Below are 23,545 nucleotides of genomic sequence, written 5' to 3'. Positions count from 1 at the left end.
TTTTGCCACAAAAAAAAAGGGGTTATAAACTTTTAAGATGAATTGGTTTTGGAGATTTTTTTTGTTTGTTTCATTTTAGCAATCCCTGAAATGTCTGTAAACTCAGACACACTGTGTGTATATAACCAAAATAATGCTCTGGTACTGCAAATCACACTGGCTGCTCATATTTTCGCAAAAGCAACAGGTTTTTAAAATATAAAAATAAATGCAAAGCATTGTCAAATTTACACTCAACATAATTAAAATAATACACATTTAGAAATTTTCAAACAAAAATAAATAAAACATCCACATACATTAATACAAACAAATAGAGATATTTGCCTGTCTTTGATGTAATTAACACATACCATAAGCCTAGATTCATGAAAGTATTGCCTTTCAATAAATATCTTCAGCTTCAAAATCTGATATTTTCTACATTCTTCAACTGATTTTAGTTAAATATCAATTTTCAAAATAAGGTGTATGAACTGCATCAAGTTTGAATTATTTATTGGAAATCAGCAAATTTCTAGGCTGATTTACTAAAATTAGGCACCAACTTTTAGCATCAAATCTGTCTAACAGACAAAATTTTAGGGATATTTGGTATCATATCCCTCTTGAAGAATGCCTCAAACACCAAAGCCTACGGCCTTCGACTGACCTGGCTAGAAAGGCCAACTAGCAAAAATAACCAATGTAATATTGGTCACAACTTTGGACAGGACCCATGTTGTACCCTTTTGAAGATGTGACTTAAAAGATGCCATTTTACAAAAAACATGAGTCATAAAGCAGAAGGCTCTATTCATCTCTTAAGAAGAGGAGATCACATTCTGTAGCATACCACATTTCTTTTAGATTTTTTTCAGTTTCCAAGCAATACCAGGCCTTCTTCAGTCCTACCACATCTTGCTGCAACCAGTAGAGACTTTCAAGTGACCAAATGAGAAGCTGTTGCCATGTTATTCACAGCTGTTTGGAAACTCATTTGCCATGGAAATTCTATCACATGGGGGAAAGGAAATGACATAAGAGGGTGAGTAGGTTGCTTCCAGATGAGAAGTGGGGCATTTCAACCATCCATTTTAACCAGGAACACAAAAAATTTCCAACCATATTGGTTGTGCGCACTTGGTAGAGTTGAGTACAATTAGCAATTACAAGGACATCACCTGAATAATTAGATATTAGATATTACAAAAATAAGCACATTTATAAGAAATATGTGTAATCTATTCTTTCTATACTTTGAAAGTTTTCCTTAAACTGAAGGGGAAAAAAATCCTGCCAAATCAATACTGTTTCCAAAAACTAATATTATCTTTTTAATAATAAAAAAAATCATTTTGCCTAGTACATTTAAACAAGCAGAAACATGCGTATTTTTTTGTCACCAATTTAAAAAAAAAGAATCCATATTCTGGCTTTACCTTAGGGACTTGGACTTTCGTCAGACTACATCTCTGTTTTATTTGACTCAACAGTCCCAATGTGTCAATGTTATGTCAATTCAAAATCATGTCTTATTATTATTTTATAGGCAAACATAGGACTAAAAGACATAGCAGATAAAGCATGCAAAGAATTGACATCTGTACATTTGGTCTGTGTGAAAAATTTATAGTAGGGGAAGTTGGAAATCAGGGATTCCTAGCAATTTGTGCATGCTGTTGGGAACTCGGAAATTTGGTTGCAGTCTTAACACTGACACAACTCAGCCCCACTGAGCCATAAACCAAATTCCCACTGACATATGGGGTCAGAGCGTTGGGCAGTAACTGCATGTTCTGTGGAAATAACTCATGGGCAAATTCTGCCACTCCAAAACACATTCAGTGTGCCATTTGAGACTTGCCTGAAGTCAGAGTTTAAATTTCTAGGAGCAGGGCCTCTGCTACATAGAAAGTTGTCTACCACCACAAAGTTCATGTCAGATTGTGATCTGGGGGATGTTCCTACATTACAAAAACAAAAGTAATAATACTCAGTGCTGACAACAGGTGATGGAACCTGGCCCTTGATTTATATGCTTTAATTTCTTAAAAAATGGGGATATAATTCTTACCTAGTTCATAATGGGTGAGGATTAAATAATAGACATTTATACAATGCTTTGCAAATAAACATTATATAAGTGCTAAGTATTATGATATTAACCAAAACGTCACTATATCTATATGACCCTACTAAGCAAAAAACTTTCAGTATAATTTTTGTCACATGTTTCCAAGTCAATAAAAATGAGTCATGGTGTCAATTTGCTATTTTGATACAAATAAATGAAGTGTTTAAGCTCATGTGACAGTTTCAAAAAAAAAAAACAGAATGTATTTTTTCCATTATAAAGGGGCCCACGTAATGCATGAAGCCTTTTTTTATAGACTTGTTTATAAACAGCATTTTTCATTTGGCATTCATTCAAGTTATTTTTCAAATACCAGACAGAACTTTTGAGAAAGGTTCTTTACCAATCCACATACACTAAATGAGGGCCTCCTCCAAGGAAATTCTGCTCAGTGGCTGCTGTTCTGATGATCTTGGAAATCTCACTCTTCTCAAATGAAAGATTACACAAGGATCAGGCTGGACGATGGCAGACAATAAATGAGGCTTGGCATGCCTGAGAATCTAAAACGATTACAATACTTTTAAACTTTAATAAGCACCTCAGGACCATTACTATGTTATCTTCAACCTCCAACCTACTTAAGAAAAATAATTAAACAATAAACTAACAAACAAAAAAGAGACACCACATTAACAGAGATGGAGTAGATGCTTTGGTCCAGAATCTCAACTTGTATGATCACTGGAGCTCCACATGGTGAATGGAGCCACAGTGACTTACACTTAGAGAAAAGTACAGTCCAGTACACAGTAGCCAAGATAGGATGCCTCATTTCTTCCCAATGATGTAAGGATGACAAGAAGAGAAGACCACCTATGTGCATCATCAAAAACAAAGCTTTTATGCCACCACTGATGAAATCAGCCCATTCAAGAAATAAGCAAAGCAGAACTGGTTTCGGTGACAACCCTTACATAGTGCACCTTTTCATTTCCTTTCATGCTAAATGAAATGCAAGAGCAGCATGAAACACCTTGGTAGATTCACAGCAACACCCTGCCCCTCTCCCCAGGCCAATCTGTGGTACCTCCTTCAAAACAGGCTAAGCTGATAAATCTTGCCACCTTCTTCTATTCCGTGATAGAGAGCAAGAATGTCCTTGAGACATCCATTGAAAGCAATCAGAAAAAACTATAAGAATATTTCATTCTGGAAAGATGTATGCTACCCTACCAGCCTTGTTTCATCTTAGCAGGGAATCGTATTCATGTTTCCACTGTTTTTTGAATACAAGAAAGAACCAAAAATTCTGAGACAAATCTACAAGCACTTTTTGCTGTGTTTGTACCTAGTAAAACCGTAAAGGTGGAAAAGTTATTCCTTCCCATACAAGGTGGATGCATACTGTATGTGCATCCTGTAAGACTGTGAGATTGGTAACGCTTCTCAGCCTCACTTAGATGTCTGAGAAAATTCAGGTCCCAAGCCAGCACTTTCAACCACTTCATTCTGTGGAATTATTCAAGGCTGAAAATCACTCCTTTGTGAAAGTCCAGCACAGGACTGGAAAAAATCACGTAAGCTTCTTTTAAGGTCTCAAAAGAGGATCTGAAATGGCAACAATTAGATCACAGGTACAGATAACAAGCAGCCCTTACTCAATCAAAAGCTCTATACTTTAACACTCTGAATCTAATTCTCCTTGAATGCTGTGGGTACCCAGTACAACAGGTTACTTACTATAGCCTAAACCATCTCTGTAGTTATGTTTATTATGTTTCAGATCTGCATTTTAGAAGTGCTGGAACCACTCCAAATAGTTCTCATTTTAGCCAGAAATTCATACGTCATCATGAATAACATTTTATTTTCTAGATCATGTTTTGTTTCAAAAAAAAATTCTTAATTGCCTGAGATTTGGTCTGTATTTCTCAGCAAGAAGTAATGCTACCTTAATATTTTAGCCTTGCTTTAAAAAGGTGCTAGGCTTTCACAGAGAGGTAAAAAAGGCAGGCAACATTTATCAGGCCTAGCAAATCAAAAATATAACTACTTATCATGTAGTAAGTAGAAGGGAAATGGCACAACTTTGACATTGCAGAAACTTTGATTGCTAGAAAATATCGGAATTTGAGGGAGAAGCAAAAAAAAAAAAAAAAAAAATTAAGAAGAAGAAAAGTGTCTAAAATTATCCTAACCATGAATTTTTGTCCTATGATAATATTTGGATTTTATAAATATCAGCAAAAGCCAAAACTAGCAATGGATTGCTAAACAATACATAAAAAGCAGGCCTAATAATAGTACTATTGAGAGGATAACCTTCCATCAACGCAGATCTTGGTAACAAAGGCAAAAAGTAGCTTTTTAGATGAAGACAAAACCAATATTTGTACCTTCTTCTCTCCTCTCAAGCAAAAATTTAAAAAAAAACCAAACCTAATTAGAAGTCAATAACATAAAAGGTAAAACTGGGAAGAGGGGTCAGTAAACTCAGACACTTTGGTAATATAATTTAAAGGATTTCCCTGCTCCCCAGTCTTGCTGGATTTATCATAGTTACTTTGCTTAAGCATTAGCTTAATACTTGGCATCTAAATCACAGGCAAAAATTAAAATGGTCAACTATTGAACTTGTCCACTTCTACAAAACACTTCTATGGATTGTTTTGGTTTGTTTGGTTTTGTTGTTGGGGTTTTTTTTAATTAAAATTATTGTGAAAGTGTCATACAGGCTTTTCATCTTGTTTCCCAAAAATATGGCACATTAATTTGACTAGAAGTCATGGCATCTACCTTTTCCCATATGTGATACAAGCAGCTTCATTCATAGAAGATTCAGACTGTCATTTTGGCAAAGAGCTGCAATGCACCAGTCTGACCATAAAGGATTTAAGTTATGCTTCTTGCAGAATCGGTTATTAACAGAATAAGTACGGCTATTTTTTTTTTATCTATAATATTTACAGTATTGCACTTTACTGCACCTAATTGCATTTCACTAAAATTAATGCTGCATCAGTATTATGCCTTAAAATGATATGTCCATCTTTTTTGTATAATTCACTCTTTCTACATCCTCTAAAACAGTAAGATTGTGATTCAAAGATCCAGGCATTTGGAAAAAAATATTGAAAATCTGACCTCTTTCCATGGCTCAATGCATCTCTGAGTTCAGGTGATTCTGGCAAAACAGGTGCATTTCTTATTGTTCCCATTTTTCAAGTTATCACTTACAATTAATAACTTCTAGTCTCTCTCTTTTTCTCCTTTCAAAGGACACAGACATTTGAGACACACTTTTTTTTTGTTATTGCTGCTTTTTTTTTTTAAGAAAGAAAATAAGTAAAAAAAAAAAAAAAGAAAAACCTGCCTTGCCTCAGATCTGAAATTCCACATTTAAATTCAAACCAGTTCTGCAGCAGCAGCTCCTCAGTGATGGAAGAGATTCATGGCAGTGAAATAATACTGTTGGCAACAAAGAAATGTCATCTTTAATGGAGACCAGCCCCAAGGATTTATTATTTATTATTATTACTATTTGTTTTGTTTAGTTTCGTTCTAATATATTTCTGATCTTCAAAACGTGTTTAGTTTGACACATGCACAAGGTAGCAAAACTGACAGCAGCAGATGACGTTATGCCGGAGCGATCACTTTTGCCAGGGTCAAAAATCCAAAGTGTCCCCAATGTTCACAGATTAACATAATTTAGAGATCGTTTCCTTTCTCTTTTTTTTTTTCCTTTTCTCTTTTTGTCAATTTGTTTAAACTCTGTTTTCTCTCTCCTCCCACCTACTTTGTCCTCCGAGGAGTCTCTGACTCGTGGGTGCGTGTTTGCTGCGCGTGTGTGTGTGGATGTGTCCGCGGAGCGTCCCCACCGCGCCACGCGGCACGTCCGTGGCCGCCGAGTCCCTGGGGGCGAGCGGGCGAGGAAAGCGGCCGGAGGGCGCAACCGCCGAGCGCTCGCAGACCTCGGGGAAGGGGGAAGAAACAAACAAACAAACAAAAAAAAAAAAAAACAAAATAAGAAAGAGAAGGCGGCAGGGAGGCCGGAGCGCTCGCTGCTCGCCCTGCGGCCGGGGAGGAGGAGTATGAGGAGGAGCGGGGGGGGCAGAGCGGCGGTCCGTGCGGGTCACACACACACGCCCGCCGCGGGCACCTGGGGCGGGGTGTGGGGGGAGGGGCTCGGGTGAAGCGTGTCAGAGCCCCAGGGCCTCGGCGTGCTTCCGGGCCTTCAGCCGCAGGTCGGCGATGCTGGAGTTCTTGCTGTTGCTCTTGGCGGCAGCGGCCACCACGGCGGCGGCGGAGGCGGACTCCGCCAGGGAGGCGATGGGCAGCCCGAAGGGCGGCGGCGGGAACATCAGGTAGGGCGCGTGGGCCGCCAGGTGCGGGTGCAGGTGCGGGTGCGCGTGGGCCACGCCCTCCAGCTGCAGCTGCGCCTGGACCTGGGCGGCGGCGGTGACAGAGACACGGCGTGAGCCCCGAGGCCATGGAAACGGGCACGCAGCCCCCCCCCCCCCACATCCCACCCCACCTCCCCCGTCCCGACCCTTCTGGGGAGCCCGGCGACTGAAAAGATCAACTTGTGAGCGGAGCCCCCCCGCAGTCAGGACGGTAAACCTCCGCTCCGCACTCAACCAGGGGCCCAGAGAGACGCTTAACCCTCCTGCTCATGGCTTTAAATAAATGAATAAATAAATAAATAAATAAATAGTAAGTGTGCGGCCCAACGCATGGGCGCCAACAAGTGTTAAATAACTAATTTTTTTTAATTTTTTTTCAGGCTTTTTTTTTTTTTTCCAAGGATGTTTATTTATACCTTGCTAAAACTCCTTGGCCATGGGTCCCTTCTATACCCGACTGGTGTTTGCTTTGGAGCTTTCTCGATCTACACAAACACATTGGGTTGACTGAGAGATTTCAGCTCCGGGTAGGTTCGAGGAGGAATGGGGGAGAGTTTATTTATGTATTTAATTATTTTCGTCCAAATATGCCTTTTAAAAATCAATACAATTAATCTGTCAGCTCCACGTGTCTCTGAGACGGAGAAGGTGGTGGAGGGTCCCTTTGGGCTGGGAAAAAATCAATTTCCCGATTAATTGACCCAAAAAAAAAAAAAAAAAAAAAAAAGAGGGAAAGAGGGAGAGTTACAAGGGGCTAGAGGCGGGACGGAATTTCATCTCCCTCTGCCTGGTTTTCCCCAGCGGCCTTCCCTGGGGTGCTGCACCTCACTGGGGCATGGACCTGGGCCCTGCAGTGGCGTCGGTACCTGCGCTCCCCCCCACCCCTGTTCTAGCTGACCATCCACTGGCAGAGCATCTGGGAGCAGCCTCCCCAACTCCGGGACGGCCTCGTCAACGGGAAGAGGGCAGATCTCAACAGCCCGCCTGGGACTGACTGAAGAGGAGAACGACAGCGCAAGGGTCCGCATAGTTTTTCTCCCTGATGGTTTCGCGCATCGGGTGGAAGACCCTTCTCCCGCAGCGCTATCTGGCTCTAGGATGAGACGGAAGCCCCCCGGACGGCTCGGGACCGAGTCGGTCCATCCCCGCAGAGTGCGGGCGGGCTTACCCGGGCGGTTCCCGCCCCAGGAAGGCGATGCGCCCCCGGGAGGCCAGTTCGGTGTGCGGGTGGCCCTGGAGCCGTGTACCAGCTCATCGCACCGCAGCCGAGGGGCCCTGAGCACCAGCGGCGCCTCCTGGGGCTGCGGGACCCCCGCGCTCGGCCTCCTACCCAGTCCCGAGGGGCGCTGAGCTCCTGAAAGCCGGGCGGAGGCTCCTTCACCAAGTTTTACAGCCTGTTTTAAATACGTGCCAACTTCTATATAAATGGCACTTGTAAACGTGTCCGGCTTACTCCCGTGCAAACGAAAGAGGGTCAGAGCTTGCTGGGGAAAAGTAAAATAAAACCGAAGCTAACTACCTGTTGGAAAGGCATCCTCAGGGCTCCCATATTCACATAAGGGGCTACTCTGCAGGCGTCTAAATGGCTGGCGGTTCCCAGGATCACACCTGCGGGGAGAGACAGAGCTGGGTGAGCAACGAAGGCGCCCCAGGATCCGCGGCCGACCGCTCCCGGTAGGCCCGCACCCCTAACCCACCTTTGTGCATCTGGTTTTCCTGCTTTCGGCACTTTGCTCTCCTGTTCTGGAACCATACCTGTGAAAAGAAAACGCAAACAAAACCAAAACAACAACCAAAAATGGAGGTGGCCTAGGAAGCTGCTAAGGGAGCATTATCCCAGGGGCTGGGGCTGGAGAGGCGAGGCGAGTGGCTCTGCACAACTTTACTGAGGTCTCTCCTCGGGAGCAGCCGAGGGGGAGAGCTCGGTCCCAGGTGGAATGAACCCCTCCGAGTGCTGCAGTGGGGCTGTTCGGGGGCCGGGGATGGGGGGGAGGTCCCTGATCCAAGGGTTTCTCAGCGGAACCTAGGAGTTGGGAAGCGCCCTCGCAGCCGGGCAGACCGGGAGCCGGCCGCTCCGCATCGAATCTCGGAGGCCCCCGTGTCCCCTGGACGGCCAGTGGCGGTCTTTGTGCCACCCGTCTGGAGCGAGGGGCCGCTCCCACAAACACTGCAAATGAGACCACACGCAGGACGGGTGGGACCCTCGCTCCCTTCCTAGTTACACCTTAAGCACCCGGGGGAACTGCCGGCGTGGACAAGGTCAGACTCTAGGGTCTGGCCCCTAAGAGACCGGACCTCCTGCTCTCTCCCGAGCTGGGTTTGGAATGGATGATCTCCGCCAAGATGTGAGACACTATGAGTTTGCACAAAAGGGTCCGAATCATTCCCCATTCTCCAAATGTTAAAAGAAAACAAAATTCGCTACTGCTGACTTCTGGACAGACAAGAGCAGCATCTTTTGCAGGCTGCGACGTAAAGTGCTTATGTCCCTAAGCGAGAAACGCCTGTAATCCGATAATCCTGCCCCAGTTCCAGTCGTTCTCGCTCAAACAAACGCAGAACTTGCAGTTGCCACTGCGCCTCCCACTCCTCTTTTCCAGGGGCATTTCAGACCTTCATTACTTTTCCCCTTCCGCACTGCTTGGTTAGCAGCTCTCCCCAAAGCATCGTCAGAGGCACGAACCAAAATGTTTTGCGGACCCTTGTCTCTACACCAAAACTACCGAATATGGACAAACATTGACTTTCACCGCTGATAAAATCTTGTAGCTAAGTAAACACCTACAACCTTTGATGTTCTTGCATTTGCCAAGAGATCATACGGTTAATTAATACTAACTGCACTTCCTACATCAAATTTTCCCTTCAAGCTTTCTTCAATTGCCTTAATGATGGTCATTTACAACGGAGTAATTAGTGCAAAGAAAGGCTTCCGAAGGCATTAATTACCTCGGGTACCTCAGTGATTTTCTTAAGTAGGAATTGGCCTTCTCTGATTTAGAGCGCCATTCTTCCTGCCTAGGGTGTCCGTGCGGGGAGCGCACAGCGAGCGACTGTGGAGCGCCACGGCTGCGGGCAGACCAGTGGACGGACAGACCGACCCATCCACCGGTCCCGATCCCTGACGGCTGTCACCAGCGCAGCCCTCCCCGCGCTAACCGGGCATCACTGCCGCATCGCTGCCCTGTAAAGCACAGCGCGGCACAAGCTTATTTTTCCCTACCAGCAATACGCAAATATCAACAAGATGCATCGATTCTCCTTTCAACCGGACCGTTAGGGATTTATATACATACATATATTTAAATATGAGCATGCAAAATATTATCAAGCTGTAGCGACAATAATACATTTTTTTACGGTTGTAAATCCTTGCAGGAAATCTCCTTGTGTGTGTTCCCCCCGCTCCCCCCCCCCCCCCCCGCCTCGCCAAAGCAGTGTAAATTGTCAGAAGGAATTTAAGCAGCGTTTAAACAACTTCTCTTGCAAATCATAACATCTTTCAAACCGAAATTATATTTAAATCTGGAAAACGAAGTGCCCTTTCCCTTCAGCTACGAAAAAATAAGGTTATGAAGAATAAAAGTGATGAATTAGCCACTGCGTTAAGCGATAATAAATCAGGCTTGGTGTGATTCGCGATCAATTCCAATTAGTCATGAATATGCTAAGTAAAGCACAGTACACTGTTTTAGACAGTTATTTCTTCATTAAGGATCACTCAGTGATTTCTTTCACAAATGCTCTAATCTGATTTCCTTTTGATTTCCATTACAGACAGTGAATAATGACATTTAATTTAGCCCTGCACCATAAACCCAAAGATATTTGTTGTAATTGAATTACTGCCTGCTCCTCACTATGGTCTCATAACTTTCAATTATAACCCTGACAGCTGGGTGATATGAGTTTCCAGTACAACACTAAAAATAAAAGGTTAATAAGGACTAGCTATCATAGGAGCTTCAATTTATTTACAGCAAATTTCCACACTAAATTGAAACTATATCCTTTAGCAGCAAGGGACAAGAGGTTCAGATAGGAATTAGAGAACAATTCTGAAAGTATTGAAAAAAAAAACACTTTTCCTTTTCTTCCTTTTTTTTCTGCTTCCATTTATTGATGGATATCAACTCTCTGCTTATTTCCTAATTAATTATCCATTTTGTCCTCTTTCACTCTTTATTTCATTTTCAGTTTTATTTTTAGCCATGAAAACCCTTTTTATAAGATTATTAAATTCGGGGGAGTTATATTTCTCATAATCTCTTCCTGATTGTTTTTTTTTGTTTTGTTGTTGTTGTTGTGCTAAGATCTGTAAGCACTTGAAGCACCAATTTTCCTCTAACTATGAACATCCAGTTAAGGTGCTCCTCAGTAATAAAGTACTTGAAAGAAAGAGTGCAGAATTCAATTACAAGTAATTTATTTTTATAGAAACAGTACATCAAGGCCTTGGAAAGATATTACAGAGCCCAAGTAAGAAGACCCGGGAAGATGACATAAGAGTTGATGTCCCCTTCAGCAAAAGTTTAATCTTTTCATTAATTTATATGGTGTGGTTAGATCAATCTTCCAGGAGAAAGTCGGCCAGAAGCACCCTGAACCCCTGCAATATCCCCTGCAACCTGTCCTTCCTCAGGCATATGCCCGGCACCATCCCTCGCCCAGCTCGGTTTGTATTGAGAGACACACGAGCTGAGCGGAGAATAGAGCCTTCGGGAAAAAAAAAAAAAAAAAAAAAAAAAAAAAAAAAAGAAAAAAAAAGAAAACAACCTAGGTACTCCATTTAATTCAAGATATGCCTCCAGGAGACAGTTGTTAAGAGCGAGATGGTGGCTTGCTAGGGCAAAGGCGGGCTGAATGGTGTACTATCTGTTTGCTTTGCACGGTTAAGGAGGGGGCCAAAGAGATCCTGCTCCCCACTTCAGCTTGGGGCCATATTCCTTAACTTCCCGCTGTGCCCTGGGGGTTAGATCGGGCATGGAGGTCTCCACCTATGCCCATAGAGCCATACCCGTACCTATGTGTACCCACCCACCCACACCTATAGGCAGATATACATGGGCATATTTTATCTCCAGGGTGTGAAAGCGTTTTGTTCAATGGTGGGGTTGCCTTGGTGACCTTTTCTTGCGTTTGAGCTTGGTTTGTGTCTGTTAGGCCAAGCAAGAATTTTAACCAAGAAGAGTTTTCCTTCACGTTTGTCCCGCTCTCTTTCTGCTCGGAGAGCCACAGGTTGATCTTACTAATTATTTCTAGATTGGTTTTTTTTTGGGGGGGGAGTGGCTGTTTGGAATTTTTTTAATATAATATCTGTACATCTGTTTTGTGGAAGCATTCCCTAGTTGGACTGGGGGAAGAGGCGGTATTTTTCCTCTGCATCAAACTGAAAATGGAATTTAAAATAATCGATGTGGAGCCACCCAAACAGACGGCTCTGGTGGCCCCAGAACTGCAGCACCCGGATCTATTTTCAAGATTTCGAAGTCTAATTGGCATTTAGCTGTCTCTGAAGCGGGATGGGAGGGACAGGGGGAACCTCCACCAGATGGGGTGCCATGCATTCATAGGCTTGCTGCGCGAATCAGAGCGGGCACCTTTCCACCGGCTCTGGCTAATCCCGTCCCTCAGCACCCAAACCGTCTAGCCTTATTCACGGCGATTGTTTTCTGGGCCTTTTTTTTTTTTTCATAGCGGCCCCATAAAATAAAAAGGAGGGAAGAAAGTGAGGATTAAAGGAGAGTTAATAGCACGTTTGCAAGGGGAAAAAAAATAATTTAAAAAATGCAGTTGTTCAGTTATCAGAGACTTGTCAACACTATCACCACCCAGTGACCGTAACCTCCCCACGCCCCCCCCCAAAAAAAAAAAAAAAAAAGAAAGTTAAACCAACTTCCTAGGAAACTCAAGGCACGGGCAGATATACCCTGAGCGGAATTACTGTTTGGCAGAACAGGTACAGAGGAATTGCAGACAGCTTCCCCGTCACACGTCGCCTCTGCCTTCACCTCCCCGCTTTGCATGAAGCGGGGCACTGTGCTAGGGTCTTCTGGCAGTTAGGAAGTGAGGTGAGGACATTTCCAGGAACAGAGCCTTTCTCTTACCTGAACCCTAGCTTCAGAGAGACCCAGCCTCTGGCTTAGTTCCTCCCTCATGAAGGCATCCGGATAGTGAGTCTCATCAAAAAGTCTTTCCAGCTCATTCAGCTGCTCTAGTGTGAAATTGGTTCTGCTTCTCCTTTGTTTAAGCTTAGTCTGTCCATCTTCATCTTCTGACTTCACATCTTCCCTCTTCTCTTTGCACTCGTAGATACCTACCGGGAGGGAGAAGGGGAAAACTACATTGAACCTCCCCTCACACCTCTCCGAAGTTCTCTCACACAGGGTCTCCCTCCTCCCCTCTCTTCGCCCCCAAACTTAGCACAACCTGGGGGACAACCAGCGAGCAGGCGGAGGGTCCCCGGGCCGGCCCCGGGGGGGCCAGAGGGGCTGGGGACAGAGCTGGGGGTCCCCAGACCAGGCTGAGCCCCGCTGCAGGCTCCGCGCTGGGCAGGGGGCACCTCACCCGAGGGCCGGAGGGAGGAAGGGAGCCGCGCTGCCTTGCACGTCTGAAGCACTTCAGAAAAAATATAGAGATAAATATAATCTTATTTTCTTTCCAGGGTTAGGAGGAAGCCGTGCCGCCGGTTGGCACGGGCAGTTCGGGGAAGGGGTTGATAGGAAAACCGCCGGCGCCCCGATACCTCCAGGCGGTGGGAAGAGGAGGGGGAAGAGGGCTTCTCCGTCGACGTTTTTTCCCAAGGTAAAGAGGGTTATGCAAGAAGCTCCCCACTGCTGTCGTGGTAAAGCCATGGTGAAAGTATTTGCCTCGTTAAATAAACTTTTCTTGGGCCGGAGACCGTCTCTCTATTTCCCTCTTATCACCCCTCCTTACCCCAAAATACTTGCCAGTGGCTCGAAACCCCTGCGCGGCCCTGCACGGGGCAGCACAATCAAGGGCCGTAGGTGACCCCCAGCCTCTCCAAAAGAGCAGGAGTCCTCTCAGCCTTTATGGAGTCCAGCGGGGCTCGGGGAGAGTTTGCGACCGGAGGCGACCGCTATGCATGCTTGTCCGGAGCAGAGGAGAGGAGGGCTAGGGGGGCAGCGGGTATAACAGTACCCCTTTTTTGTCTTGAGGAAGAGGATTTCTTTTGCTTTGGCAAATTATTTCCTAATTTTTTTTACCCCTTTTCCTTCATGCCAGGAGCCCTAGGGCGCTGTCCGTCCTTTAAATCCGGCTAACGAAAAGAGGAAGAGCAACGGACCCTGCTATAGGCTGAACCGGTTCCCCGGGATCCCCTGCCTGCCTGGGGCGCCCCGTCGGGTACGCATCCAGCGCAGGTACCGGCAGTCCCGGGACGAGCCTGCTCTCACTACCTCTTTTGTCGTGCCTTTACTTCTGGGTGGTGTGCAGCCGGGGGGGGGAGTCGCATCTGCGATGCCGAATTAAATCCGTTTTCCCTCACCAAATACACATGTATTATATACATATATATATTTGTGTACACACAAAAATGTGTGCATGCACATATATTAATCTATATACTTAGGGACATCCCAAAATGCAAATGATAAAGTGCAGATCGTAAATTAATTAAACGTAATAGAGCATCCTGAACTGCATCTGGGCTTAAGTAAGACCAGACTCAAGAGGAAGCACTCGTTTTCACTTCTAAAATGAAATCTGTCCCTGGCCGTGATCGTTCCTCCGGGCTCCGGGCTGATACCGGCTGCTCAAAATTTTGGGTAGGGTCTGACCTCCGGTGAGGGGGGTGTTCGCTGGTTGGTTTTAATGCCGTTTTGTTCGCACTTCTCCTGTAAGGGGAATCCCTATGAAAAGACGAGGGTGCTAACCCAGGAAATGTCTAGGGGAAATCAGGCGCTTTCAAAAGCTGTCTCTTTTCCGAGGCTACAGCATGTCCGTGATAGGTATAAAATATTAACTAGCATATCGGTGGGACTGAAATCACACGCCGGAATCAGTTGAAATTAGACTGAAACCTGGTATGAATTTAAACTGTCACAAGCATCTCAGCTCTTTCCAACTCCTCCCTTCCATCCCCACCCCCAGTCCCTCTCCGTAGATTAGATTAACTAAACATACAAGCCAGAATTTCGATTCAAGGGGGAAAGAGGGGCTTTTTTTTGTTGTTGTTCGTTCCCATTCTATTTTTTCTTCCTGAAGCATACCCTGCTTTCATTTTTTAAAATCATCTCCTGCGCAAATGATTCCTTTAAACTGAACACTCTTGTTTTGCAGTCTCTCGATCAGAGAAAAAAAATAAGCAACGCTGAGTGGTACTGGCTTTTGCAGAAATACGGGTACTCGGATATGTGATTGTACCCCATTCCTCTGTTTAGGGAGGGAGGTAGAAAAGAATAGGATATTAAATAAACGTTTGGGCTGTAAATTAAATCGCCCAATGTTATATTAAACAAGATCAAACAGTAGGAAACAGCTGAAAGGCTGGTTGTTGTTCCCCAACCTATTAACCGGGTTTTATTACCCCAAAGTAGCCAGTAGCTCCCCAGGCAGGTCCACCTGTCTAACTTGCCTAGAGACACTTTCTCAACTTTCTAATCCCCTCTCCTTCTCATTCTCCCCTTCCCCTGCGAGCCTGTGCGGGATTTTTAGCTGGCTTCCTTTAAAAATATATTTTTTTAATTTAATTTTCTTTTCGCTAAGAGAAGGAATGGCGTTTTGCCTCTGGGGTGCAGTGCTGCTTTGGCACAGGTGAGAAGAGAGGCAGGGGACCGAGGGCCTTGGCAGCCGGGCCCGATGGTGGCTCTCGGCGCAGGGATGCTCTGTCTCACCGGGCCTGGGCAGCTGCCCCACAGCCAGGCTCTTCTCTTCCTTCGCCTCTCCAGCCGGAGCCTTTGAGTAGGATATGCTGACCGACACAAGACAAAATGTTCAGGGAGAGCCTCTCTACATCCCTCTTTCTCCTAAAAGCAGCAGCAGCATCCCGACGGCCCGAAAGCAGGAAGAACAGGTCTCCTAAGGCATTAAAACTCCCCGGACAAGGTTTCCTCGTACAAAAATATACAGATAGACAAAAACGTCTGACGTCCTGCTCTGCCCCCTTCCCCGAGGCGAGTGAACGCCTAACGCACCGGATCGATTTCGGATGTGAACGGGGGCTGGCGGGGGGCAGGACCGAAGTTGTGACTTATTTTTCATGGCTACTTATTTTTCACGGCATACGCTCACGTTATGCATGCAGGAGTACGTGTTTCTAAGCGTATGTTCCCGCCGCTGCGGGAGGGAGGTGGCCGGAGGAGGGAGGCAGGATGCAGGAGGCGATCCCACTCTCCCCGCCGGGGCCGGGACCGGGGTCGCGGTGACCCATTCGCCCCCACTGTGGAAAGCCAGAAACGACCGGGAAGGGGATCAGGGCTGCCGGCGGGAATCACGGGGCCGAGGGCTCTCAGCCCTGCTCTTACCTTCCGCCGTCCTGCCCGTGCTGAACTCCTTCAGTTTGTCCTTGTCGCTCTCTACATGGTCTTTGAAAAGATGCACCGGGCAATGGTTGCTGGTCTCGGTCATGTCCTGTAGGTTAGAGTCAGAGTTTCCAAGCTCCCTAGAGCGAGCCAACCCACTCTCCAAAACTTCCCTGTACGTGATCGTCTCCTTCTTGTTGCTGCTGCCACTGCCGCTGCTGCTCTCTTTGCTTTTCTGGTCAAAAGATTTGGATACAAAAGCCGTAAGTTCTTCCATGGCTGCCCGATGATCTTATCCACAGAGATCCACTTGTTTTCAATCGGAGATGTGGCCGTCCTCTGCACGCTGTTTTTGCACGTAGAAGATGGGCTGTATAGGGTTAGATCACTCCTGCTGTTATTTATGCCTTTCAATTTGAGATCACACTATTTATACATGGCTACCTCAGCCCAACCCCCAGCTCTCCCTGTCTCCAGCAATTACTGACTGCTCCATAGTCGCAGGCGGACTCCGAGCAGCTATCTCCCCCACCTCAGTCCAGCAATTGGCTTTCTTTTCATTTCATCACTCTTTGGCATCTTTGCACCTTGATTTAGGGAGGCAAAGAGGCAGCAGCGGAAAAGAGGGGGAGAGAGAGAGGGGGAGAGAGGAATAAAAGCGAGGGATGGGGGTAGAGGAAAACATGAAAATAGGTATCTGCATTCTGTAAATGGGTTGCAGAAATGAAAGTCGAGGAAGACTTAATTGATTGTAAGGACATCCTGTGCGTGGCAACACTGTGAGTAAAAATGGACCCATAGCTAATCAAATAACTGTGCTTCTGCAATTAAATGTATCGCTGTCAAGAGGAAAAGAAAATGAGTGTTCAATAAAAAAGGTAATGAATAAAACGCCGGAGATGTGCATTTGTTGTAATCATTGGAAATTTTACCTGATTTGCTATTTAGCTAATTTCTCTTAATTAAATGGTTAAGATAACCGGCGAAACAAAAATACTGTTTTAAAAGTGCTGCCTGTTCTGGTTGAGGGTGGGTGAGTGGGTGTGCGGAAGGGGACGTGTGCTGCAGCTAAACTAGTTGCGAGGTGCCTCGGAGATCCGTGTCGGTGCGTTCGGAGGATTTGGAGGGGGTTGCTTAGCCGGAGGGGTGGGGGGTATCCATAGTTAGGGGCTCTCTCCAGATGCGTGTAAACATTGCAGGATGTGTTTTCTTGTTTAGTGTTATTACGTTATCTGAAGATACTGTAGGGGGAAATTAAAATCTAAAATGTTCATTTGGATGTAGCGTTATCCAGTTGCATGCAGCAGAAGGGTAATTTGTTAACATGGGAGTTTTTACACGACAAATAGAGCACTAAACCGTTCTTTTTTTTTTTTTTTTTTTTTTTTTTCCCAACGAAACATACCCTGCTGGATTTAAGATAGAACTGGTACTAATTTCCCCACTTTGTTCTTGGTAGACTGCAGTTATTTCTGTTGTACCCCTGGAATAATTATTATTCTGTGTGCCTGAAATTCGTCTCCAGATAACAGCGCCGGCATTTCCAGCGCCTCTCCGCACCTTTTGATCCCCACGCGGAGTCGACTTTCCAGCTATTTATTTCTATTTCCTCTCCTCGGGCTTTAACGAGAAGGGTTATTCGGTATTTGGTGGAATTTTGTCTTCTGGTCATTAGGCTTTTTGCGTCCTTCTTGTTCCCTCTCTCCTCGAGTTTGAGATAATCAGAGCCCATCATCACGCCACCCTCTGCTCTGAATCGCAACCAAAGCAGGCTCCTTGTTGGAGCAAGGGGCCATTGTTTCTTTTCCGGGGAAGTGTGGGACTGCTCTGAAAATTAGCAGAACATTAAAACACTAAAAATACGTTTAATTAATCCAAAGGTGCCCCCAGCACCAGAGTTAACACCTCCACAGGAGGAGTGGAAAAAATAATAATCGAGGAAGCAATTAATAAAGGGCTTAAAAAAAAATCAATCTCCCCCTGTGCGAATTTAAAATGATTATCTAGAGGACAAGGATTGATCATTTGATCTCGGTACTGCGGATATCCCTGACATTTATTATATTGTTGTGTCTCGGTGGCATCCTTCCACCAGAGTTCGTTTAACAAGTGAGGGAGCCGAGGAAGTCTTACAACTTAACAAACAGGTCTTGTCATCGCAAACGCCAATCAAATCCGAGGCTCTAATGTATATCACACGGCACCACATAAATAATAGAAGCAAAGGATAGATGGAGAAGTAACGTATGGCTGAGGAAAAATCCCGGGACGACACGCTGCTTGTGACTCTGTCATGCAGTTTGCATGTATAAGGTCTCGTGGTGGTTTGTTGCACACGCTGGTGGCGTGGTACGAGGATGTCACGGACACGCGGGGGCACGGGCACCGCTCCCGCGTGGGAGAGGCGCCGTACGGGGGCTGAGCCGCCGCCGTGGAAACTTTCCCCAGCCCTCGGGTCGACCAACACCGATCCCCACCATGCCCATCCTCCCTCTGCCGCCCTCGCAGCAAGCAGCAAACAAGGATAAATATTTACTGACTCTGCGTCCCCAGCCCCGCAGTGGCAAGTTGTGCTTCGGCTTCCTCGAGCTGCCGGAGTTTGCACCAAGTCCGCCGGATCTCCCCTTTCCTCCCCCTCGCCCCCGTCCCGTTCTCCTCCCCGCAGCTCCCCCCTGTGCCCAGCCCCACGCCTGCAGCCCACGCGAGCGCGGGGCCGCGCTTCTCCCGGAGCCCCCCGGGCCCCGCCTGCCAACGCCAGGGCTCCTGCCCCCGAGGACAGGGGCAGAAATCCAAGCCTCCTCAGACAAATTCAAGCCTCCTCAGACAGAGGGGAAAAAAGCTCTGTTGCCTGTCCCCTCCTCCAAGCCTCCCTCCTGCTTCCCGGCAGCGCGGAGCCGCCCGGAGGGAAGGCTGGTTGCCCCCCCGCTTTCCGCAACCCTCGGGGCGCAGCTCGGCGCGGGGCAGCCACCGGGCGCGCAAGTTGCGCAGTGGCCTGCGGGCCACCGCCGCTGGCCGCCCTCGACGGCAGCAGGGAGGCCACCCGGGGGGAGCCTTGCAGCCGGGGGGAGCTTGCTTCTGACTCACCCCGAAAGCGAGAAGCAAAACAAAGCACCGGAAAGGGAGAGGAAACGGGGAAAGAAGAAAAACAAATAAGGGGGGAAAAAAAAAATAAAAAAAAAATAAAAAGGAAGAAGAAGAAGCGGTGCAAATCTGAACCCTTCGGGGGATCTGGTCGCCGCCCCACGCCGCGGAGAGCCGCGGGGCAGGCGGCAGAGGGCGCGGCAGTGCGGGCAGCCCTGCGGGCGCGCACGGCCCCACTGAGCGCTCCTCGCACCGAAGATCTCTGCGAAGGATGACGGGCCCGGCCCGTCCCAGCGGGCGGCAGGGAGCGGCGGGAGGCGGAGAGAGCCCCCGGACCCCCCCTCTTCGTGCAGCCCCGGGCCTTGCGCGGACCTAGGGCAAGGTGATGCCGGTGAGGGGAAAAGTGAGGAACAATTTTGACCTGACTACAAACTTTGACGGCGGGTTCAGAAAGGAATTACACTTATTGCTGCTCCTGATAATAGTCCGGAGAGGACAGATGGAGGGAGGGATAAAGGGAAGGCGAGAGAGAGAGGGAGAGAGAGAAAGAGAGGGAAGGAACTGCCGTCCAAATCCCATTCCCTTGCAGGCACGGAGCTGATGGGACCCTGTCGCAAAACTAAAAAGTCGCCAGCATCCCTCGGGGCTTCTCTCTGCCCCCGGCTCAGCGTAGCACCCTGGGTAATCTTTTGTCGTGGCAGAAGCCACTCCGTTCTCCCCGGTACCCCCTTGCAGGATGGGCCATCAGTGGCCTGTTGTGGGTTGCCCCGGCAGCCCGGATTGTAGGGTCACTTGCGGGGCTCCATGCCCCCAAATCATCCTCCTGCTCTCTCCCTACTGCCCCGGCGTACCAGACAGGAGCTTTCTGCCCTGCTTGGGCTCCTAACTTGACAAGAGGGTTGTCTCGTTTAGTCCATCCCCACTTCTTTCCCTTCTCTCCATTTGCCCACAGCCGCCTCTGTGGGGCTGATTCCCCCGCGCAGACCCGAGCCCGCCCCCCAACTGCGTCCTCTCCGCGTGAGAGGGGGCATCTGCGAGCAAGGCACCCTGGCAGGAGACAGTCCGGACCGCAGAGGAGAGTTTATTTAGCGGGGTATCAATCCATGTGTTATTTTTTAATTCCTCTTTCAAAGGAACCTCTTGACCATTGTGGTTTTACTGCTAATTATACCAGAAGAATAATTATGAATTAGTTTAAATGTTGCATTAGGCTTTAAGCACTTCCAAGGCAGAGTATTGGATTTCATATTTATAAGAGGAATTTACATTTGTACATTGACTCATGGTATGACGTAGGGTGAAACTGATTTCCTCCCACCCTCCCCTGCTTTAGCTTATTTTGGTCGAAATGGGGTAAACAAGCAAACAGAAAAATCATCGTTTTAATGCACTTTAATAAGTGCTGACCCGAAGAGCAAGATTTTGTTGAGTAGATAACTGAGTCCTCTCTCTCCATCTCCCTTCCTCCTTCCCTCCCTCCCTCTCTCTCTCTCTCTCCCCCTCTCTCTCTCTCTCTCTCGTGATTAATTCAGAGACTGTAATCATGGACATTGTACATCAAACCTTTCTGCTCACGCTACAGACTCCTGCAGATTTTTATTGGTTTACATGAAAGCAAGTAAACATATTTCAGAGGATGCCCTTTCAATCTGGCTCCATTTCCACAGCACATAATTCCAAGGACAATTTGTTTTAATAATAAGAATGGATGCAGTGTTAATGGTTTTCAATTTGTGTTTAAAAAAAAACATTAAATATTTATAAGTATCGATCGAGGGTTTCAGGATTTTACAGACGTCTTAACACATTTCATAGATGGGATTTTTTTTTTTAATTTAGAAACCTGTGTCGTATTCTTTTATGCTGTTTATTGATTTAAGCAGCATCCATGTCTCAAGTGAGAGACTAATAGATTTTCATTAAAATAGGCTCTCTTAATCCTGATTGTGAATGGATATGATTGATCCATCCAGCATACTACACATCTATAATATTAATAAAGGACATTATCATGGCAGGACTTGCTTTTCCGTCATCAGTGTACTTTTGTTTTTTCCTCTTTCTTTCAACCTTAAAGATTTATTTGGGAGCCATAAAATGGCCCACAGGAGGGAGACGCTTTGGGAAGAATACATTTTTATATTAGATTTTTTTTTTTTAGTTTAAGTGGAAAGATTTTTTTTTTTTAATCTACAAACCGCTGTGGCAACATATGGTGAAAATTAAACTGTTTCCCTGCAAGTCTAATCTTAAAACATTTATGTTGAGTTTTATTTTTAGAAAAACATTTTTAAAGAAGAGGAAAACAATCTTGTATGAAAAGTAAAATAAAGAACATTTGAAAGGCTATAGTTTAAACTAACAATAGCGAACTTCTCCGGCTGAGACTGCTGGACGGGTATCGTACCTGATGAATATGTTACGAAGCGGTCGGGACAGCAGCGGCTACAGTAATTAATGGAGTGTGACAGAAATGCTAAAGGCTTAATTGTCTTTATTCCGATTTCTAGCAACGTAACCAAAGGGATACATTAATTCAGTACAAAAACACAAAAATGCTCTCCTCTTTCCTACACCGAGGCAGAGGCAAACACATGCGCTCACACGTGTGCTCAATATCTCTATCACAATTTTTATTTTGTTTTATAGATAAAGCTGGATCTTTCCAGAAACATTAAATACTCATATATTCATTACAAGGAGCCTAGACGTGTTCAAATCTTCATCTACTTTTACTTCTGGAAAATTAAACATTCACAGTGTGAATTACAATAAACAATTGCCTTTGTGTGTAATTAATTACAATGTAGTGGGCCAGCCTAATGTGTGAGTAGTCCCCTTGATTTCAGTTGCCCTGGATAATTCCAGCAGAATAAGAAGACTCTACAAGAAAAAAAACTCAGAAGAAAAAAAAAGTTGAGATCTGTAAAGTTTGTACCGAATTTAGCAACACGAAATACACACAGAGAGAATTGTTTGCCTTCTCCAGTAATGTGCGAGGGACGCTGCAATTTCGAACTCTGTAATAATGATTAATAAGTCAAAAGGGCATATTTTTCTTTTATGGTATGCAGCGCTCAAGGGAATATTCCGTGTATGTCTTTAAAACGAAGTAGGAATATTTACACACATGCACAGAGTTAGCAACAGCACCAAAGAAAGAAAAGAACCCACGAATATTTCAGTGAACTATTACATTTTTTCAATTATTTCCCAATGAGTATTTCAATGAACTGTTACATTTTCCCAATTCACAAGGAAGATTTATGGGATTATTAAGATTTCTAGTGGAAATATTATACAGTGGAATTTTATCGTCTCTCAGGGATTGTACACCATTTGATATCAATTTCCAGATGTTATGATCTTTTTTCAGAAAATAATTGAGTATATTAACTTCCTCCCTACAGAAGACTATTTAGGGATTTATTTATTTATTTGTTTGTTTGTTTGTTTGTTCTTTCTTTCTTTCTTTCTGTTAAGGGCACAGCTATCTCCCACCCTTCCCTTAGCAGAATTAAATTGTTGAAACATCAGAGTAATCTTCAATCAGATAGTAGTCTAATACTCAAGGGAAGGAATAATTTATTTGCCATTTTATTGCAAGCAGAAGCCTGTGAATTTAACTATATTTTAAAATAATAATAAGGTACGTCCGAGAGCACCCGCCTGCCTACTTCGCCTCCCCCCGCCGTGGGCAGAGCGGGAGGCCTGCGCTCTCTCTCGAGTGGGCGCCGGAGCCCCCCGGGGTCGCGGGGCTGCGCCGGTGTGAGGTGCGGGCCCCCATCCGACCCGCGCTCCACCGGGGCCGCACAGCTAAAGCACGTTAGAAACGACACGCGTGTTTTTAAACGGCACTCGTGCTTGCCTCGTCCGGCGGTCGGTCCCTAAGTCCCCAGGGACCTGGGCAATGCACACACGCGGGAACACTCACGCACCCGCACACAGACGGGTCCGTCCGCACGGCCGTGCGTGCACAGTCACGCACAGCCGCACATAGGTCCCGCGACCCCCCACTCCGCGGCCTGGTGCGGCCCAGCGACAGCGGCGGGATGCTCCGCTCCCTCCCTTCCCCCTCCCCCGCCCGCCGGCCCGGCCGGAGCTCCGCCGGTCCCCGCTCCCCCTGTGTCAGACGGGGCGGGATGCTGCCCTGCCCCGGGCAGCGCCTTTGCAGCTGTGCCCAGGAGAGGCTGAGGGTGGACGCGCTCCTCGTCCCAGGTCCCCGCTTGTGCAGGCTGGGTGTGGGTGAGATGGGCAGGCCGGTCGCTACTGCTGAGCTCTGCCCCGACCCGCGGGAGGCAATCGGTGTCGCAGCAGCATCTCCCCCGAGGAAGTGTCGAGCTGCATCTCCCCGGTCCCCGCGGAGATGGTCCCGGCCCCGGCTACCGTCCCCCGCAGCCCCGGCCCTCGATGGACAGAGAGACACCCCTGCTCCACCCCGCCAGGCAGTCGTCGAAAAGAAATGGGGCCAGCCGGAGCGAGGTTCCACCCCAAAAAAAGGGATTAAGGGATGCGGA

The 23,545-nt window shown here is 46.5% G+C and overlaps 1 protein-coding gene across 2 annotated transcripts; it reads right to left on the bottom strand.

Annotated features, from left to right (window-relative positions):
- Window positions 1-6,142: 6,142 nt before the first annotated feature.
- SHOX (short stature homeobox) lies at window positions 6,143-16,435 on the bottom strand. Of its 2 annotated transcripts, XM_032679329.1 has the most exons (6): window positions 15,951-16,435; window positions 12,573-12,781; window positions 8,163-8,220; window positions 7,985-8,073; window positions 6,248-6,507; window positions 6,143-6,165 (listed from the first exon to the last, which is right to left on the bottom strand). In XM_032679329.1, the coding sequence occupies exons 1-5, from the start codon at window positions 16,222-16,224 to the stop codon at window positions 6,262-6,264; spliced, it is 876 nt and encodes a 291-aa protein (XP_032535220.1). In that variant the 5' UTR covers window positions 16,225-16,435; the 3' UTR covers window positions 6,143-6,165; window positions 6,248-6,261. The 2 variants fall into 2 exon arrangements, with proteins under 2 accessions (XP_032535220.1, XP_032535221.1); XM_032679330.1 differs by lacking the exons at window positions 6,143-6,165; window positions 6,248-6,507 and adding an exon at window positions 7,051-7,134.
- Window positions 16,436-23,545: the final 7,110 nt, after the last annotated feature.

This window comes from Chiroxiphia lanceolata, chromosome 2 (assembly GCF_009829145.1).
Source record: "Chiroxiphia lanceolata isolate bChiLan1 chromosome 2, bChiLan1.pri, whole genome shotgun sequence".
NCBI classification, from domain to species: domain Eukaryota; kingdom Metazoa; phylum Chordata; class Aves; order Passeriformes; family Pipridae; genus Chiroxiphia; species Chiroxiphia lanceolata.
Note: the sequence above shows the minus strand (reverse complement) of the source record. Positions and strands in the feature narration are given on the sequence as shown.

Excerpts from the sequence above, each read along its gene's own strand:
- SHOX (XM_032679329.1), bottom strand. The coding sequence starts at position 16,224 with ATGGAAGAACTTACGGCTTTTGTATCCAAATCTTTTGACCAGAAAAGC. Across the intron at positions 12,782-15,950 it reads CACGGGCAGGACGGCGGAAG|GTATCTACGAGTGCAAAGAG; the intron begins GTAAGAGCAGGG and ends CCCTCCCGGTAG. Across the intron at positions 6,508-7,984 it reads TGAGGATGCCTTTCCAACAG|GTCCAGGCGCAGCTGCAGCT; the intron begins GTAGTTAGCTTC and ends GCCGCCGCCCAG.